The sequence below is a fragment of the Mauremys mutica genome, chromosome 21 (assembly GCF_020497125.1).
Source record: "Mauremys mutica isolate MM-2020 ecotype Southern chromosome 21, ASM2049712v1, whole genome shotgun sequence".
In the NCBI taxonomy this organism is placed as follows: Eukaryota; Metazoa; Chordata; order Testudines; family Geoemydidae; genus Mauremys; species Mauremys mutica.
Genome location: NC_059092.1, coordinates 16707949 through 16729055, shown reverse-complemented (window position 1 = coordinate 16729055; position 21107 = coordinate 16707949). Strand labels below are relative to the sequence as shown.

The following is a 21107-nucleotide window of genomic DNA, read 5'->3' as shown; positions in this document are numbered from 1 at the left end:
GAAAATCACTAAGAAGTGGAGGTGAATTCAGCCCGGGTGGAAGCAGCTGTTGCTGCACTGAAGTCCGTGGATTTGCACTGGGTCTAGTGTGGACGTTAGCCTCAAAGTTTTCCTTGCATCCAAACAGGCCAGCAAAACCACGGGTCCCGAAATGTGTTTTCAAGGCCCATTCTTCAGAGTCATCGCAGGGCCTGAGACCTTTCAGAGTGTAGACAGGAGCCCAGAGAAGTCAGGGAACAAGCTAGCAAAAGGCACATGCCTGAGGGTACATCTACATTGTAAAGAAAAACCCAGAGCACCGCGTCTCAGAGCCTGGCTCAATGGATCCAGGGACAGGGGGCTCCGAGGGTGCGGGGCTAAACATAGCAGTGTAGACATTCAGGCTCGGGCTGGAGCCTGGGCTCTGAAACCCGGCCTTGGGGAGGGTCTCAGCGCCGGGGCTCCAGCCCGAATGAGAACGTCTCCACAGCTAGTTTGGTGCTAGGCTCTGAGACTTGCTGCCATGGGTTTTTCTCTGCAGCGGAGATGTACCCCGAGAGGAAGGACGGCCCTGTGTTTACGGCACTGGACAGGGATGCAGGAGACTGGGGGTCATTTCCAAGCTTTGCCGTAGGTCTTCTGTGTGACACTGAGCAAACCCTGAGCTTTCCATGCCTCAGTTCCCCCATCTGTAGAATGGGAGTAGCAAAACTTCCTTTTTGCTGAGCTAGTTGGATTGCAAGCTCTGGAGGCGTGCACTGCCTTCCTGAGTGTATGTGCAGCTCCTAGCACAAGAGGGCCCTGATTTCAGGGTGCTCCTGTCATATAAACACCACCCACCTCCCCGCTCTTCAGTGGCTTGGGGACACCTGCTGTGTCTGCAAATTCCTCCCCTTCAAGGTGACACTTAACCCTCCCCCCTCTGGAGAACACAGCCCGCCAGGGTCCCTCAGAGGAACACCAGCCATGGTGCTACCCCCGGTTCCAGCATGCAAAGCTGTTTGCGAGGAGGATCCCAAACCGGGCAGGCTGAAGAGAGACAGAGGGAAACACCCTGCACAGTCCGATCGTGCCCTTGTTCAGCGGAGAGGCACCTCAGTGCAGTTAGCCCCCGACCCACCTCAGCGGTGGTGGTGATGCCTCACGCTGGGTTTCCTCACCAAAGTTCTCTCCCTGCTCCATCTCCTCCTAGATTGTCTGCCCAGCCACGCACCCCCCTCCCTGCGATGTGGGGCAGGACGGGCCCCCTCCAAGCAGCACCTTCTTCCTCCCTCCCCCCGCACCAGATAGTGGCCGTCAGGCAGCCGGGCTGCCTCCTTCGCCCCACCGGCGCAGCCTCTGCCTGGGCCAGTCGGCCCTGGCCTCAGGGGCACCAGCCGGGCACGGCCTGGCAGTGGGCAGCCAGGTGAAACTCTCAGGGAAGCACCTGGAGTTGGACTCAGCTGCTTGGTTCTTATGCCACCTGCTGTGGGCCAGCTCTGGTCTCTCTCGGCCCCGCCTGGCCACGTTTTGTTACCCTCTGCGCAGGGCAGTTTTGCGTGAAGTTCTCCAGGCTCCCTGGTGACTCTGCTCATTTGCATCGGGGCCTTTGCCAGCACTGGGAGCGTCTAACTAATTCTTCTGGATCCTAAACACCCTCTTCCTTCCCGCCCCTCCCCCATTGAACGGCTGCTCGTGCAGAACGCAGGATTCCCCTTTTGTACCCCTGTCTTCATCCCGCCAAGCCTGGAGGGGCTAGGACTAGGCTGCCAGGCGTCTGGTGTTCGACCGGAATACCTGGTCGAAAAGGGACTCTGGCGGCTCCGGTCGGCACCACTGATGGGGCCATTAAAAGTCCAGTTGGCCGCCTGCAGCGGGGCAGGCAAGCTCCCTGCCTGGCTCCCGAGAAGCTGCCGGCATGTCCCTCTGGCTCCTAGCTGCATGGGGGCCATGGGGGCTCTGCGCAAGCACTGGCTCTGCAGTTCCCATTGGCCGGGAACCATGACCAATGGGAGCTGCGGAGGCGGCACCTGTGGGCAGGGGTGCAGAGCCCCCTGCCACTTAGAAGGTGGAGGGACATGTCACCGCTTCCGGGAGCCACCTGAGGTAAGTGCCGCTGAGCCTGCACCCCAAACCCCTCTCCCAGAGCCCACACCCTGTGCCCCCTCTGGCACCCCAAATCCCCTCCCAGAGCCCACACCCCGTGCCCCCTCTGGCACCCCAACCCCTCGGCCCCAGCTCGGAGCTCCCTCCATCACCCCTGGCCCCAGCCTGGTGAAAATGAATGAGTGAGCGAGATTGGGGGAGAGCAAATGACGGAGGGAGGGGGGAAGGAGTGAGCAGGGGCGGGGCCTTGGAGAAGGGGCGGGGCCAAGGTGTTCGGTTTCCAGCAAATAGGAAGTTGGAAACCCTAGCTAGGACCAGCAGCCTCTTGGCCGCCCAGGCGGAGTCATGCATTCAAACCTCCCAGAGCTGCCGCCGTCCTCCTGCCCGGCTCTGGGGACAGACATCCTACAGCCTCGTTAACTGCCCACCTAAACCACCAATCAACAGTGACACCGTCTCCCTGGCACCCCCCCTTTTCCCCCCACGCCAACAGGGGGAATAAAATGTCATTAACGATGCAATAATCTACTGTTACATAGGACCTAGTGTCCCCAGATCTCAAAGCACCGGCCAGCCCCCCCGGCACTGCCGGAGAGTAGGGAAGGGCTCTCGTCACATTTCACAGGTGGGGAAACTGAGGCCCAGAGAGTCTAAGGGACGAACAGGGAATCTGTGACAGAGCAGGGAATTGAACCGAGGCCTGTTAAGGCCAATCCACCATTGTAGCCACTAGACTGTCCTGTCCTCAGTTCCTTTTTTTCCCTTTATTCACTCCTGAAGCCCAGTGGATGGATACTGTCTAGCCCCTTCCTCTGGACCCTCCCCCTGCTCTTGGCTTTCTGCCTTCTGCCACATTGCCCGAAAGGGTTCAAACTCCCTCTCCCCTTCGAATCGCTTCGGAATACTCCTCCCCCTCCACGCCCTTCTTCCGGGAGGCCAAGCAGTGACTGCCAATCCCGGGAGAGGCATCTGAGGCCGAGCTTCAGGAGATGAAAACTCTGCTGCACTTGGAGAGCTGGTCGGTCAGTGCATCGCACACCTGAACGATGCCATTCCTCTGCTTAGATCAGAGGCTCTGTGGAGGAGGTTCTGTGCCCCCCAGGTTTGGTCCATCACTGACCAGGTGGGTGGATCTCTAACAGTGACCCTACCAGGTCACTTTCCCCCAGGTACGCGCATGCCATGCTGGCCTGCTCATGCCGGCGGGCTCAGGGCTGGGATGCCTGCACTCACCTGGCAGACACAGCAGGATGAGACAGAGGGTTCTCATGGTCACGGGGGGCAGCAGGGAGGAGCGAAGCAGCGCAGGAGGTAGTTGGATGAGCTTTGGGAAGTCTGGAAAAGAAGACGGGAGAAGGGATTAGCAGGAGGCTTTGGACGTCGTCCCAACTGCGTCACTACAGGGACAATCCCTAGGTGCCTTCTGGGGATCTTGCCGAGATGCCAGAGGGGCAGTCTACACCCTCCCCTTGCTGATGCTTCACCACTCGTCTCCCAGGCCAATGGGGATGGAATTACTGTGAGCCGCTGGCTGGCCAGGTCGGATCCATTAACAGCTCCTGCACACCTAGCTCTAAGCTCTCCTGCAAAGAAACCCCGAGAATTAGCACTTTTGAACACCTGCCATTTCTGTGCCATCTTCCAGCCATGGGTCTCAAGGCCACTTGACAAAACATTGAGGCCTGAACTTCTCCCCTTTGGGAATCATCCTCCCATCACAGAGACACTGAGGCTTTGAGAATTTAAGTGACTTAACTAAGGCCCCACAGTACGTCAGTGGCAGAGTAGAGACTAGAACCCATGTGTCCTGACTCCCCTCACCCCTTAACCACAAGACCATCCCTTCCTCCCAACCAGGAATCCATCAGTAGCCCCTCTGTGTGCGTCCCTGCCAAGACCAGCTTATTTTTAAAGGTGTCTTCTGGGCTGTCCTAAATGGGCCCAAGCCCCCACCCAAGGCCACTGATGCTGGTGGATCGCTGGAACATGCAGCATTCTGATGGAAGCAGAGTACGTCCTCCGCACACATGGCAGAAAGCCTCATCGGAAAGCACTTCGCCGAGCTCCAACAAGAGAGATCTAGCACCCATAGAATTGCACCGACTACAGTTCTACCAGGAGCGTCCCCAGTGCCTGGTGCTAGATGTCTAGGGTGCCGGGCTGGGAGCCAAAAGAGACGGGTTCTGTTTCCAGCTCTGATGCTGATGTGTTGCATGACCTTGGACAACCTCCATGCCTCAGTTTCCCTGTCAGTAAAGTGAGGCTAATGTTACCAACCTTCCTTTGTAAAGCATTAGAGACCAGATGACAGGGGCGCCGTAAGAGCTAACTGACGATATTTCACCATTTCTTTTTTAGAAGGCATGAAGGTGAATATGGTGCATTTCGTTGCTCTGAGACCACACTGCAGACAGCCCCTATCACTGACCAGCCAATGCACTTTCATTCTGATTTGTGTCGCCCCATCTGCTAGCAGTCTGGAATCCTCCCCCCACACGAACGCACGTTTCTACCTCTGCACCTTTTCTCATCCCTCCCAACATTTCGAATGGCTACAGCTGGACGCCACTCAGGTCTGGCCTTTCTGCCCCTCTGGAGATGGACACAGAGGGGTGGACGGGCCGATCCTGCGCACTAGGGCCGTATCCCGCGCAGTTTGGGGGCCCTCGGCAAACTGCCTTTCAATCAGGACAAGGGTTTTGGGGGTCAAAGCAGGGCAGGCCCATGAAACCCAGGACTAAGGTTGCCAACTGTCTAATCATACAAACCCCAACACCCTGGCCCCGCCCCTTCTCCGAGGCCTTGCCCCACCCCCTCCGTCGCTCGCTCTCCCCCACCCTCACTCACTTTCACCGGGCTGGGGCCAAGGGGTTTGCAGTGTGGGAGGGGGCTCTGGGCTGAGCTTGGGGTTGGGGTGTAGGGTGCAAGCTCTGGGAGGGAGTTTGGGTGCAGGAGGGGGCTGCAGGCTACGGTGCAGGAGAGGGTGAGGGGTGTGGGCTCTGGGTGACGTTTACCTCAGGTGCCTCCCAGGAAGTGGCCAGCATGTCCCTCCGGCTCCTAGTGGGGGGGCAGCCACGGGGATGTGCGTGCTGCCCCTGCCTGCAGGCACCGCCCCTGTAGCTCCCGGCCAATGGGAGCTGAGGAGCCGGCACTTGGGGTGGGGGCAGCACATGGAGCCCCCATGGCTGCCCCTACAACTAGGAGCCAGAGGGACATGCTGGCTGCTTCTGGGAGCTGCATGGAGCCAGGGGCAGGGATCCTGCCTTAGCCCCACTGGGCTTTTAACCACCTAAAAGTCTCCCGGTTTGGCTTCGGTAGCCTCTGGGAGATGGGGCCGGATTCTGGGAGACTCCCAGTGAAACCGGGAGGGTTGGTAACCCTACCCAGGACTGTTGGGAGGGACTGTTCTTGACTTGCAAAAAACCCAAAATCCCACCCATCCACATCCTGGGTCCTATGCATATTTCTGCCACTGCCCCACACTCTTGCTTTGCAACACCCATAGTAATCCTGTCCCAAGCTCCCCATCCAACAATGCGCTCGGCTCTGGCCTGCAATACCCTGGCTTCCCCTCCACAGGGTCTGAAGAACAGAGGCTGCCAGGCAGAGGGAACCGTGCAATGCCGTATCCAAAGTGTGCCAAGAAGTGCTGCTGCCAAACTCCTTGCACAAGTGACCGGGGCTGGATTTGAACCCGAGTTCTCCAGCAAGCAATGCCATCGGCCACTCTCCTTGGAGCGCTCAGCAGCCTGTGCACACTGGTAACAGAACGCCAGCTGCTCCCAATTAAAATCCACACAGGAAGCCTCTTTCCACTGGGGCGATGGAAGTTTCTGGAGGGCAAGCCCAGCGCGGCTAAGTGAGAACACATGCCGGGCTCATTTTCCAAAGGTCACTTGACATAAGCACGTACTCTCCTTGTTCTTACTGTAGCCACACAGGGTGAACAGCTGGCTGACACTCAGCCAAGCGGCCTGCGGATCTTAACATCTCCCCAAGAGCGTCCTGCTGGGGGGAGATGAGCGAGAGCCCCCTTCTTCCCCGTCTAGCTGAGTCACGGCGCTGTGGGGGAACCAAGCTAATCATCTCCTGGCAGTAGCCCATCGTGGATGCTGGACTGGAGAGAGGAGGATCTGGGATCTCTGATACGGTTCGTTGTGAGCAGCATCAGAGTCACCAGCTCATCCTCACCCCAGCGCAGGGTTTGGGGGGGATCTCAGTCCAGCTCCTAGCAGGACTGGTGTCTATATCACAAAGCCACCACCGTGGGGACAGGCACTTACTTCTCCATCTCCTACCAGCCGCTTCAGCAGCAAGGTGAAGGACCACTGAAGACTGAATTCTCCCCCGACCCCTCGGGAGGGTCCCTCTGGGGATGGATGGAGGCACGCTGGCAGAGCGGGGACCTGGAGAAAGCCTGTACTGCCGCCAACGTGTGATCTCTATCCTGTCAGTCCTGTCAGTCCAGCACCGTTCACTTCCTGCTACTCCTCAGGGGCCCCAGCTGAGATCAGAGTCCCATTGTGCTCAGGGCGGTACATACACCCAGCAAGAGCGAGTCCTTGCCCCAGTGAACTTTCCATCCAAGCCAGAAAAGGTAGGAGAATTATGATCCCCACGGCAGAGACGAGGCGCTGAAGCACAGAGAGATGAGGTGACTTACCCAAGGTCACACAGGGAGAAACTGGACCCAGATCTCCAGAGTCCCAGTCCAGTGCATTGACCACAAAACCACCCTTCCTTCCAGCCTTTCACCTCCCCATCCCAAGTTCTTTCAATGACTCAGTAAAGAAATGGCTTCCAATCTAAGCCAACCTTGCTCCAGCTTCCTCCTCCGCCTCCCCAGGAGAGGCAAGGAGTGGGATGGCGACCTGATCTTGGAGCGGAACAAACTCATCTGCAAGGATCTCATCTCAGCCACTCTGGTTCAGGAAAACGTTGTACAAGTGGCAAGAATGTGATTTCGCTTGATCTACGCCAGCCCAGACAACATCACCCCCCTCCCATCACATGGGGAAAACGTGACCAGGGCTGTCAGTGCTTAGCAATGAATGCTTAGCCTGACTTTACGCAGCTGTTTGTTTTTCCGCTGTTTTTAACACTGGGATCATCCGAAGCCAGGAGACGCCCAAAGGGGAGGCAACTGGAGGCATCACGGATGGTGCCCCATGTGGAGGGCAGTCAGAGAAGTGACTGCAGATAGCACCAGCCTCAAAGGAAGGCAGAACAAAGCAGCACCCCTGGGTGCCTCCAAAGATGGCCTCTGACTCAATCTAAAACCTCAAGCGATGGTCAGCACTGTGCTGAATCGCTGCCCTGGCCGCCCAAGGTTCATCTTAACGCCCTGTTCTCCTCGCTCAACACGCAGGGATCTGCTTAAAAATGGTAACTATAAAATCATAGTCCTCACACGTTCGTTAGCAGTGCTTGACTAACTACATGCTTCAGCAATCTCTTCCCCTCCCACTGGAACGCAGCCACCTCTGGGGTGGAACGTCATTGGCTGTGCGATACAGTGCAGCAGCACAAGGTCTGGGGAAACTATTTAATGGAAAATTGAGGCATAGATTAAAGAAGTTTTTTTTCATGGAAAGTGTCTGCTTCCCGCTGCAAATCTCAACTTCTAGTCGAAAAACCGAATACCCGAAAAAATTTGATTCAGGAATTCTGCTGCGGTGCCTTCTGGGAGCTGGTGTTCAGGCAGCTCATGGCCTCATTCTCCTCTACAGGCAGGTTCCGGCTACATCTGCTATGATACACCACGCTGGCTCAACAAGAAGGGCGACAGTGGTGTATCATGGGAGATGTAGTCTGACCAGGGAGCTGGCCCATAGAATAAAATGGCGGCATGAGACCACCAAACTAAAATTCCCATGAAGCAGTGGCTAAGCAGTGCTGGCTATGGGGTCATTCCCCAATGCCCAAGGAGAAATTCTGATATAAGAGAAATAACTTAGTTGGATATTTCACTTTTGCCAGAAAGTTTTTTTTTTTGTGAAAAATTTCCTGAAGGGTCCCCAGTACTGCAGCATGTTAAACTACCTCCCAGTATTACAATATCTGTACAGAACGCTCTAGCAATGAAGTGAATGTTTCCCACCAGGGCTTTGGAGCTGTGCTCCGGCTCCGCTCCACCTCCAGGCAAAAAACCTGCAGCTCCACTGCTCCGGAGCTGCTCCGCGCTCCAGCTCCAGGCTCCGCTCCAAAGCGCTACAACAAACAAGCTCTCCAGTAAAATCTGAGAAGCCAGGACCAACTATGGATGCTCTGAATCCCTTGCAGAACAAACAAATACACCAGAACAACTTCAGATTTGGGCACGAAACCAAAGACGTAGCCTGGTTTTTGCCCACGGAGAACTGAAAGCCAAGGTGTGTTAGGATACGTCTACACAGCAAAAAACCACGTGGCAGTGAGTCTTAGAGCCTCTGTCTACAGACTTGGGTTCACGGCCATGTAGACATTTCAGCTTGGGCTGGGGCTCTGACATCTCTCCCCCTTTCCAGGCTTCAGAGCCCGAGCACCAGCTGGAGCCAGACCATCTACATGGCTATTTTTAGAATTGTAGTGCGAGCTCACCGCTCCCAAGTCTGTAGACCTGGGCTCTGAACCTTGAAGCCGCTAGTTTTGTTTCTGTTTAGTTCCTAAGTGAGCAGATCCCAGGTTGGAGAAATCAGTCTTGGACATGAGAGTCTATAACGAAAGGATTGCTGGCATAATTCATACCGGTTCATTAAATACACTGTAGCTTAAGTGGCTTTCATTTTGGAGTCCAGATCAATGTAATGACATTAATTGGGTGTGTGTTTGTTTTTTAAAAAGTGGCCTGGGTTGTATTCCTGGGTCCTTGGGCAAGTCACGTCTCTGGCCTGTGCCTCAGTTTCCCCATTTGTTAAAAAGGAACGATTCTTTCATTCTTTTGTAAAGTGCTTTGAGCCCTCCCAGATGGAGTGTGCTAGATAATTACTGGGTATTAATGGGCAGCCCCCACGCAATTTCTTGGTTTTAGACGGCTCTGCAAATACTCATTTGAAGAGGTTCTAAAGAAACAGAAATGGTGCTAAGTATCAGAGGGGTAGCCGTGTTAGTCTGGTTCTGTAGAAGCAGCAAAGAATCCTGTGGCACCTTATAGACTAACAGACGTTTTGCAGCATGAGCTTTCGTGGGTGAATACCCACTTATCTTCCACGGCTACAAGCGGCAGGGACCTCGCGGCGATGGGTCACCTGACAAAGAAACTCCGGCAGCGTTGCGTGCCCCCGGCGTCCTGCTGGGGCAGTGGGTTCATGCAGACAGCAGGACGCTGCCTCTTTCTTGCAGCAGCCAGGGGGGGCTTTGCTGGAGAACTCGCACCTCAGTACTGATCAGAGCAGACGGTGGTTCAGTTTAAGTGTTGTGCGCAGTGATGATGTAGCCGTGTCGGTCCCAGGATATTAGAGAGACAAGGTGTGGGGAGGTCACATCTTTTATTGACCAACTTCTGCTGGTGAAAGACAAGCTTTTGTGCTGCACAGAGCTCTTCCTTGGACACGACTACACCCTGCAGGTTGCACAGCTGCCAGCAAAAAGACTTGCTGGTGCAGCTTGTAAAGGGAGGGGGGACAAGGGGGTGGTAACGTGCCAACAAAAGAAACCATGTCTTTTTTCTCCCTTCGCCTTTCCCGTGTATTTTGCCCACGTGTTTACCGGCTTCTCTTGCAAAGATTGAGTTGCGACGGCTTATCCAGCGCTTGGACTGCTGCCGGCGTCTCGTTAGCGCCAGTGCAAGGTGGAACGCTGCTTTCCTCCTCTATATAAGTCATCCCTGTTATCACCATATGAAGCTAATTTTCCAAAACTCCTTCATAACCTGTGCTTAGCGGGCCTCTGCACAACCTTTACTATCAACACCCCACCCTGAAAACAAAGGCCCGGCTCCCCCACGCACTTACCCACACGCTTAATTTAACCCATGGGAGTAGCCACTGTACGAGTCGAGTGCGGTGTGGGTGTTTGCAGAATGGGAGCTGCAGGGACAGCAAATCACATGGAGAGGGAGCGGGGAAGGATCTGTTTTAAAAGAATCTTTTCCAGACTGATGTGAACTGAAAAATACACTGGCATAGATCGCTGCTTTGGTGTGTGTCCCTTTAAGAAGCAGCAGAGGTAGAGGGGTGGCGGGTGTGTGTGTGTGGAGCTAGATCACACAGCCAAACCCTGCAATTAGCACAGACTGTGGTCAAAAGCCTCCTATTTAAGGGGCCAGCGTACAGGTTGACAGTCCCACTTCTAATGCGTCCAGCAGCTCTTTCCCAGCGTCCTTTGATTTCTCCATGCATGAATAGAGACTTGCTCTCCTGAGCGACAGGGGGAGAATTTCTTGTCTCTTTCTCCCCCCTCTGACCATGCCTGTTTCCCTTGGAATGCTCCCTGCCCCCCACTTTACCCACCCCCAAGGTCCTTCACTGGAAAGGAAATATTTGCTCGATGCTCTGGGCAAAGTGTCCTTAAACAGGCCTGGACATAACACGCTTTGTTCTTTAGGAAAGTTTCCTGGTATCTCCCCCCCTTTGAAGAAATGCGTGCGCAGACCATCGAAGGAGACCACTTCTGCCCATGCTGATGCTCTTCCCAACCCCCAATCAATTAATCCAGGGCCAAACGCCCCCTTGATGCAATCAGCTTGAAAAGGAATGAGGTCAATGATTCAGAAAAGCACTTTTCAACAAGCAAGCGACGTTCCTCTTTGGGTGCCGGGAGACCCAATCTGAGCAAAGGGCTGGCTGGGAGTGGCGCCACTGCCCCAAGGCAGGAGGGTCTGGGCACTGGGTTTTTCGGTATTTGCACGTGCTTGGCGTTCAGTGGTTTGCAGAGACGTGAGCTCATTTGGGAAGGATTCCTTGGAAGGGTCTGTGTGTCCCTTCCTAGGTGCAGTTTGCTGTGGAGAGTCACGCCAGGATCCCATCAAAGCACAAGCAATGCCAAGATAGCTTTGGGAAGCGAGAGTCGAGAATTGCATTTAAGAAATAAACAATGGATGGTTAATTGTAGGCACCTGTGGAAAGGCGGAAGGTGCTGCAGAAGCCCCTCAGTCCCCCTACACAGCGCCTCCTGCACAGCGCCTCCTGCTGGTCCACTCTTGTCTCTTTCCCCCTCCAGTTTGCTCATGTACCTCAATCCTGTCCTGCAACTCCCACTTCCCTCGGCACTCCAGTCCTGCCCTCCACCACCCACAGCGTGGCCAATACACCTCAATCCAGATATCCAGCACCTCCTGCTATTCCAGCCCTAGGTTTGTCTCCACACCCCACAATCCTAACCTGCAGCCCCCGCGGCGGGCAGTGAAACGCACAACATTGCTGAAAGCTTATTGTAAGATTTCTCCCTCTCTGGGGTGAAACTGACAGCGTTCGACTGCTCCCCAGACCATATATGCTCCTTGTGTCAAGAGGTATTTTGCAACTTGTGCATCACTGGTGAATGAACAGCAAGGACTATAAAATCCTCCAACATCTAGTCAGTTTGGGGGTTGACAAAGCTGCTTAGATTTTGCAAACCCTCTTTTGTCTTGTTCTGGAAGCCCTGGGTACTTTCCATGCGCCGTTCACATTTTTTTCACCATTTCTCTAGCTCAGTGATTCTCAATCCGCGGCCCAATCAGCACAGAGCTGCAGCCCACGTGACAGCCCCGGGGCTATACAGGTAGTATGGGATGCAGCCCGCAATGGGTTGAGAACCACCGGCCTAGCTCCAGGACCGGCAGCCTGTGCCGTTGGCTAGGGCCAAGCCCATCATCCTAAAGCTCAGCTGGCACGGCTGGGTGACTTGTCTGTAGGCTGTTCTCACCCCTCCCAATGACACTGTCCCTCCTCCCTTTCTTGTCTCAGTCTCGCCGCAGAGCGGCACATGAAGCCAATAAATCCAAGTCGAAACTTCCAAGCCCACCATGTTCCAGTGCCTTTGAAATCAGGCCAAATGAGCTGGCCTGTCCCTAACCAAACACTTAACTCTTTTCCTGCCTCTTGTGTCTGAAGGGCTCCAATCACTTTACAGACCCAAACTCTTACAAAGGCCCCTGTGAGATAGGCAAGGAGAATGGTTCCCATTATACAGATGGGGAAACTGAGGCACAGTCCAGGGAAAAGAGTTGCCCAAGATCATACAGAGTCTAGAGTGAATGAGGCTCATTTGCCTCTTAATGTAGGGCTCACACAGAAGGTTCAGCTAGCCCAGCGGACGGCAGCCTGCCCAATAGGCAACACACCACTCCAGCCAATGGTGGACCAGCTCCAGGGTTTTAGTGCTAGTCTTTGAAGCCCTCAGTTGGCCAATCCTTGCTCCTTCAGGCCTTATCGACACTAGGAAAGATTCCTGCCCACGTTCCAGCAATGGCAGAGGCACTGGTGCTGGCCACGGGAAGGACACCTGCGTAGGTTTTTACCACTCGCCGGTGGATAAAATGCCCGTGCCCTGGCTATGCAGCAGTGCCGCTGCACTGTCGCTGGAGCACGGGTCCTGCAGCATCTCGGAGCTTAGCTATTGTCTCCCGTTGACGTCTACAACCAATGAGGACGCCGTGACTTGAAGAGCCCAGAGTCACCACGCTGGGGCTGAGCCTTCCGCACCTGGGATGAGACTCGTCTCTGCACATGGACTCCAGAGCTGGCAGCCCAGAGAACAGGCACATGGGCTGCATCACAGAAAAAGGGTAACCGCCTTGGGTAAGGGGGGTAGAAATGTCCACAGGAGGGGGGACCCGCTGGAGCTGGTCACTGTTTCAAAAACCCCCTTCCCCCAGAGGCTGCATCTGGAGCTCTGAAGCTTGAGGAGTCTGGTTCCAAGCCAGTTCCCACCCCGCCGGGGCTATAAAGGAGAGGGGAACAGATTCAGAGGCCACATGGGAAGGGAAAAGGTCAATCCCGTCTTTTCCAGCGGGTGAGGTGAGGAGAAGGAAGACCCTGTTGTCAGCCCACGTGCGCGGTACGTTGGAATTCAGCTGCCGGAACTGGGGGTGCTCAGAAGGAAAATGGGGCTGGTTCCCTGCCCAGCTCCCCACCACTGCCAGATAGACCCAGCGCCCCTTCCTTTGGCATCCCAAGAGGCACTGGGACTCCCGCAGCCCTGTCCTTTAGCCCGACCTGCCGCGACGAGAGAACCACGTGGACTCATCGTTGCTTTTAACCACGGCTCAAGCCTGGCACTTGTATCTCCTCTACCCCAGGATCCAAGCGCTCGTACGGCTGGATCCAGGAGGGGGCATCTAAGTCCCACCTCTGACTTCTGCCTCCCTGGCTCTCGAGCCTGGTTGCATGGTCCTGAGCCGCGCAGTGATTCTGTTCCACCCTGCTGGACTCGGAGTTCTCACAGGGCGGTGGGAGAGCCCCCCCACTGATTGGATCCAGGCCCCGGTTATTGGCATTCGCCAGACTTTGAAAGTCACGTTATGCTATTTTTTTCTTTAAGTTACAGGGTTGAAATACGTTAATTCCCTGGGTTGTTAGCGTGCGCGAGTGTGGTGGGCATAGAGGATGGGGAGAATGGCAACCCCACACACCAAGCCCTCCAGCCACACCGCGGGTAAAGCACAGCGAGGAGCGAGAGGGACGTACAGGCTCCAGGCCCATTCAGGCCTTAGCCTCTCGGCCAAGACTGCTGACCAGGGAATCGATCAGTCCCCGGTGGGGTGGCTGCGTGTGCGATGGAGACTGCGGACGCGGGCAGAGATCGCGTCTTTCGTCTGAAAGTTCGTATCCCTAAACAGCAGGTGGCAACACCCAGTCAGTTCAGCTTTTTCCAATCAATTCTTTGAGATTCACTTACACCTCAAAAGCCACAAAGAGTCCTGTGGCACCGTATAGATTAACAGACGTATTGGAGCATGAGCTTTCGTGGGTGAATACCCACCTCGTCCGACGCATGTCAAAAGCCAGCATTTATCTCAATGCGCTTCCCCACGCAGCGAGCGCGGATCCACTCTGCTAGTTCTACTTTCATCCCTACCATCCAAGATGGGCGACGAACTGGAATGGAGTCAAAATTCAGAGCTAACCTGCCTAGGAGAGCCAGGGGAGTCCATTCCCAGCTCTGCCACTGATCTGCTGTGTGACCTTGGGCAAGTCACCTGACCTCCCTGTGCCTGTTTCCTCTCCCACCCTTTGTCTTGTCTGTTTCTATTCCAAGCTCTTCAGGGCTGGGACTGTTTATCAGGGGTCTGTCCACCACCTGGCACAACGGGGCCCTAAGGCATTGCTGGCCAAAAATAAACAATACTGCTCCATGGTTGGTCCCTGGGCTGCACGGGCTGTTTACTGATCCAAAGGGCCATTACAAAAGACGGCCCTTTGCGCCTTTAGACTGGTCACGGTGGCCACCGCTGGTTAGTTAACGTCACAGCTTCTCCTCTCATCTCATCTCCACGAGCCGCTGGGGCCGGTCTCCACTTGGCAAGTTACTGAAATCACTCTTAGTCCGGAAAACGTCCCAGTGCAGACTGTCCACAAAGCCGCATTCAAGTCCCTCTGCCCCCGCCCCGAGTCCCCAGTTCATCCTTTCAGCTGACAGCCCCTGTCCCCCCTTGGGACGCTCACCCAGGGGCTTGCGGCTACATGCACCTTGGGCACGCCCGCTGCTCCCCACGAACAGCGAGTGGCAGAAGGGTCCCAAGAGATGGGCACTAGCCATATGCATCCCAGTGCCTCATTCGGAGCAGATCAATGGAACATCACCAGTCAACAGGCGCCAAGAAATACCCCCCTCCGCCCCCCCCAGGCTCCAACTCACCTAGCGGAAGAACCCCATTAAATCTACCCCCGCACCCAGGCACAGTTGTTTTGCTCTGAAAGATGTGGCTGTTGCCTGCACTGAGCTGGAAGTGGGAAAATCTGCTCAAGTTTATGGAGGAACTTTCCTTTCTGCTCCGTGCTCCAAGAGACCAGATGTTTTTGTAATGCACATCTGGGAACAATCAATCTCGGGGAAAGAACAACACAGTCGCCCTCTTTCATTCAGTGAAACCCCACCTTCCACAAGGCCTCCCCCCTCCCCCAACTTTTTACACAGCAATCCAGCTGCCAGAGGGAGAGAACAAAGAGAAAGAGGTTTCAAGGTTTTTTTGGCCACTGACCAAAGGTAAAACTCACTGAAGTGGGCTTAATTTCCCCCACCCCGCGCACACTTTTTGGGGGGGTGGGGGGGAGACATTAACAATCTTTTGTGCAGTTAGTTTCCAGGCAGGGAAAAAGTTTGAGCTTCCTTCAAAAGTTAGGCTATTTTTAGATTTATTTCTTGGCTAAACATCTGTAATTCTACAATGGTCTAGTTCTAGATTTTAAAAATATCCCCCCCCCCAAAAACCCTCTTTTTTTCCAAATCAAACTCAGAACAATTGCTTTTTGCTTAAAGCCCAGAGACCAGCTTTCCAGAGCTGGGCTTCACCTTGGGCTGGAGAAACACAAACACATTTGGCAAGAAGAAAAAGAAGATTTCCCCCCCCCCCACCCCCATTCAACCAAGAAATTCTGCATTTCCTCACTTTGAGCTAACTAGACACTAAAATCCTACCTCCCATCGTCCCTCCAAGTATACCCCAAAGATGTCACATCTCCAGCTGGGAAGTGTTCAGCTCCCCAAATCCTGTAAGAATTGCCCTGCCTCTCCCAACGGGTCCTCTGGCCGCTCTCTCATTTTCTTACCAGTTTGGGATCGATGTGCCGGTTCGGTCCTTTCCAAATGCCTTGATCTCTTCTGTCTGGTCTAAAAGCTCCAAAATGGGACAAGCAGCTCCTACCTCCAACATGATTGCACCACTGGGTCCTAATGCTACACCCAGTGCATTCTCAGCCCTGCTTCCTTTAAAGGGAAAAGATAAATGGAGGTTACTGCCCGTCACTCAATTGCAGGATTATTTTTTTTAAACTCCTCAAACCCTGGTGGGTGTGAGGTCAAGGAAAGAAGAGAGGGGCTGGATCCAGGATTGGGGGCTCTCCGGGGCTGGATCCAGGATTGGGGGCTCTCCGGCACTTCTGTAATGCAGGTAATAGCAATACTAACACCAGAGGCTCAAGCAGAGCTCTCCGGCCGGTGCCAGCGCAGCCCAGGACTGTGGTGGTCAGGAGTCATTCCCCATCACCGGCTTTTCAGTGGGAACACCACACTGGTGGTTTTAGCCCAGGCCTCAGCAGACTAATAGGCACCTAGCAAAGGCCCCATTATAATTCGTCCACAGTCCCGCTCAGGTCAATTAAGATACGTCTACACTGCGCCATAAACCCTGGCTTCGGGCCCAAATTCCCCTTCCGTCCACACAGATCTCGGTCCAACTCGGGCCAGGAGCCCCTCGAGGCTCAGGTCCCAGCCCCGACTGCGGGCGGGCGGGTGTCCAAGTCCCCGGCACTTTGCAGCGTGGACGTGGGACACGCCGCAGAGCTGAGCCGGGGGTGCGTGTAGCGCAGTAGGGACGTGGTAAGACGGCTGTGAGCTCCAGGCCTGGAAACAGCGAGTGGCTCCCCCCGGGCTGGGCTGGCAAGTGCAGCGTGCACCTTGCCCCAGAGACTGTCACCCGAATACACTCTTACTGAGGAGTTATATCGTGGTAGCACCTAGGAGCCCGCACCGCGGACCAGACCCCCACTGTGCAAGGTGCTGGACAAACCGAACCAAACCACCATCTAACCCTGCCCCAAAGAATGGCGGATCCAAGTCGGCTTTGGCGCTCAGTGTTTGGCAGTGAGAGCAAAGAGGCCCAGGACGATTGGAATTCCTCTTTCCATCCTGGAGCGCTCCTCCGTGCCTAGAGGCATCCCTCCCAGTCACCTCTCCTAGGCCCTGCTGGCAGAGCGGCATGGGGGAGCTTGCACTATTGTGGCCTCTGCTCCTCCATTTTATGGTTAGAGGATGGCAGTCCACAGACTAGCAGCCCTACATTGCAGTAAGAAAGTGAAGACCGTTCCCAGATCTTCAAGATCCGCTGCATTGTAACAGTGCAAAGTACTTTACAAACTGGATACCACCCCCATTTTACAGATGGGAGAACTGAGGCACAGAAAGGGGGAGCGATTTGTCTGTGGTCCCACTGAAAGTCAGGGAAAAACTGGGAACAGAACCCCCCAGACTCCATTTCTCAACCACTTGGCCCTGCAGCTCCCCTAAAAATAGAAAACACAAGATTAAATTAACCCCCCTGCAAAGGCAGGAATATCGCTGGCTGAGATTTTTTTCTACAATTGTTGTTGTTAAAAAAATGCCCATTTTCTGAAACCCCAACACGATCGCAAAACAACGCTGGGTTTGACACATTTCCTGCCTTGAAAAACGACAAGGAAAAAGTTTTTTTTAAAATGTCAAGACGTTCTCCACCCAAAAAATTCCAGTTTTCTAGTTTGAAATGATTTTTCATTTAGAAATGTAAGCCATTAGACTGAAAAAATGGTTGAAAAGAAAAAAAAAAGGCAAAATTCAAAATTTCAATGGACCTGAAATGGGGAAAAAAATTGGATTTTCAGTTTCCAAATACCTGAAATTTTGACTTTTGATCCTGATTCGAGATGCGGGGGGGGAGGGAAATGAACACTTGAAAATATTCACTGGAGAGGAAAACTATTTCCTGCCCACCTCTAGGCAGAATATAATCCATATTGCCTCTCAATAGAGGTTGCATTAGTGTTAAACTGATACTACATTGGTTGTACAAACGACCTATTGCAGTAACACAGAAGTAGAGGATCTGTTTGTGTTACCGCTTTTTCTAGGCTTTACACTGATAGGAAATAGGGCTGACAATTAATTGCGATTAACTCAAAAAAATAAAATCACAATTAATTGCACTGCTAAACAATAGAATCCCAATTGAAATTTATTAAATATTTTTGGATGTTTTTCTATATTTTCAAATATATGGATTTCTATTACAACACAGAATACAAAGTGTACAGGGCTCACTTGATATTTTTTATTACGAATATTTGCACTGTAAAAATAACAAAAGAAATTGTATTTTTCAATTAACATCATACAAGTACCATAGTTCAATCTCTTTATCCTGAAAGTGTAACTTACAAATGCAGATTTTTTTGTGTTACATAACTGCTCTCAAAAACAAAACAATGTAAAACTTTAGAGCCTACAAATCCACTCAGTCCTACTTCTTGTTCAGCCAATCGCTCAGACAAACAAGTTTGTTTACATTTGCAGGAGATAATGTTGCCTGCTTCTTATTTACATCACCTGAAAGCGAGAACAGGTGTTCACATGGCACTTTTGTAGCTGGCATTGCAAGGTATTTATGTGCCAGATATGCTAAACATTCAGATGCTCCTTCATGCTTCGGTCACCATTGCAGAGGACATGCTTCCATGCTGATGATGCTCGTTAAAAAATAATGCATTAAATTTGTGACTGAACTTCTTGGGGGAGAACCGTATGTCTTCAGCTCTGTTTTACCCGCATCCTGTCATATATTTAATGTTATAGCAGTCTTGGATGATGACCCAGCACATGTTTGTTTTAAGAACACTTTCACTGCAGATTTGACAAAACAAAGAAGATATCAATGTGAAATTTCTAAAAACAGCAACAGCACTCAACCCAAGGTTTAAGAAGCTGAAGTGCCTTCCAAAATCTGAGAGGGACGAGGTGTGGAGCATGCTTTCAGAAGTCTTAAAAGAGCAATACACCAATGCGGAAACTAAGAACCCAAACCACCAAAAAAAGAAAATCAACCTTCTGCTGGTGGCATCTGACTCAGATGATGAAAACGAACATGCGTCAGTCCGCACTGCTTTGGATCCTTATTGAGCAGAACTCGTCATCAGCATGGATGCATGTACTCTGGAATGGTGGTTGAAGATGAAGGGCCATATGACTCTTTAGTGCATCAGGCACATAAATATCTTGCGATACTGGCTACAACAGTGCCATGTGAACGCCTGTTCTCACTTTCAGGTGACATTGTAAACAAGAAGCAGGCATTATCTCCTGTAAATTGTAACCAAATTTGGTTGTCTGAGCGATTAGCTGAAGTAGGACTGAGTGAACTTGTAGGCTTTCAAGTTTTACATTGTTTTATTTTTCAGTGCAGTTATTTTTTGTACATAAAATTCTACATTTGTAAGTTCAACTTTCATGATAAAGAGATTGCATTACAGTACTTGTCTCAGGTGAATTGAAAAATACTATCTTTTGTTCTTTTACAGTGCAAATATTTGTAATAAAAATAAATATAAAGTGAGCATTGTATACTTTATATTCTGTTGTAATTGACATCAATATTTGAAAATGTAGAAAACATTCAAAAATATTTAAATAAAGGGTATTCCATGATTGTTTAAGCGCGATTCTTTTTTTTTTTTAATCGCACGATTCATTTTTTTAATCATGTGATTAATTTTTTTAATTGCTTGACAGCCCTAATAGGAAGTAGGATAACTTTGATTTTGGAAAGTTATTTTTTCTGGACATACATGTATTCACACATGCACCCCGAGACAGCATCCATCAGATGGTAATAAGGATGAAAAATCCAAGATGAGGGAGGAGAGCTTTATTCTCACTGGTAAATATAAAGACTTCAAAGCAAACACCACCAAAGTTTTAAAACTGCGCACAATGAAAGGTAAGGTGGGTGAGGTAATACTTGTTACCAGGCCAACTCCTGTTGGTGAGATAGACAAGTTTTCAAGCTCTGTGTAAGCTCACAAGCTTGTCTATCTCACCAACAGAAGTTAGTCCAATAGAAGATATCACTTCACACACCTTGTCTCTCTAGTATCCTGGGACCAACACAGCTACAACCACATTGCATACTAAAATGAAAGATGCGAGTTGCCAGAGAACATTATACATACAGCTGAAAGGTACGTGCAAAGCAGGGGACATCAGAGACATAAGTAGGTAAAGGCACTTGTTTAAATTAAAGCTTGTTAAGATTTAATATCAACAATTTAAAAAGTCTAGTTAACCTCACATTTGCTCAAGAAGCCCTACGGAATTTCAGAGAGTTTAAGGCCAGAAGGGGACCATTAGGTCATCTCCTGTATTTCACACCCAACTAAATTTCGCCTAGTTACCCCTGCGTTAACTTGGGTTAGAGTAAACCATTTCAGCCCTCAGGAGACGGACTGTTGTGTGCCACAGGCAGAGACCAGGAGAGACCAAAGTGCTACCAATGCTGGAAGCTGGAATTGATTAGGTTGATGATCCTAACGGGTGACCCACACTTTATGCTGCAGAGGAAGGTGAAATCCACCCAAAATCCCTGCCAATCTGATCTGGGGGAGAATTCTTTCCCAACTTCAGATCTGGCCATGAGGAACATCCAAAACACATGAGCAAGACATCAGCCACGCATCTAAGAAAGAAGGTTCTCTGTATCGTCTCAGAACGTTGGTCCACCCTATCCTGTTTCCTATCTCCAGCTGTCGCTAAGCTGGAATGCTTTAGAGGAAGGTGAAAGGAAACCACAGAATGCATCCAGGGGAAAGAAATTAACAGAGAATGGTAACTTTTCCACCTTGCAGAGCTCTGTAACAGGGATGGAGCTCTCTATCCAAGTCCGTAAGTTGCTTTAAAAGTGCTAGTGAGAAGGTCCCATTCTCCAGGCTTCTAAAGTTACTTCTGTAGAACCCTGCGGGTTTCATCCCTATTAAGTTCTGTAGGAATGTTCCATAGGGCATTCCTTTGAGAGACCTTCAGATGCCTGGAAGTGTGAACCCAAAGAAACTATAAAGTAGCCCACGCGTGGTTCTGCTGCTATCTGCTCGGATTGTCAAGCTCTTTGGGCAGGGACGGTCTTTTTGTTCTGTGTTTGGGGGCCTGGGCCATGACCGTGGCTCCTTGGCGCTACTGCAACGACACTGATGTTTCTCCTACAGAGCTACAGAAAGCAAATACGTTCTATAACGTCTGCACATGGACCTTGTTGTATCAGCATCCTCTGCACATCACCAGTGATACCTACTCTCTTACCCAAGAGCATGGAACATCCTCTCCAAACCAGCCCTCTGATTCCCTCCTCAAGACCTCTGTGGAACAGCTATTTAAGGATGTGGCTGCACAGGTCAAAGGTCAGT

The 21107-nt window shown here is 52.0% G+C and overlaps 1 protein-coding gene across 4 annotated transcripts in view; it reads right to left on the bottom strand.

Annotated features, from left to right (window-relative positions):
* MFAP2 (microfibril associated protein 2) overlaps window positions 1-15878 on the bottom strand; it is a 31014-nt gene extending 15136 nt beyond the window's left edge. For 2 of the 4 annotated variants that reach the window (XM_044996367.1, XM_044996368.1), the window contains exons 1-2: window positions 15735-15878; window positions 3298-3399 (exon numbers count right to left, since the gene is read on the bottom strand). In XM_044996367.1, coding sequence (XP_044852302.1) covers window positions 3298-3334 — 37 coding nt within the window. In that variant the 5' untranslated portion in view covers window positions 3335-3399; window positions 15735-15878. The other 2 variants (XM_044996365.1, XM_044996366.1) reach the window with 1 other exon arrangement.
* Between the last annotated feature and the right edge of the window lie 5229 nt (window positions 15879-21107).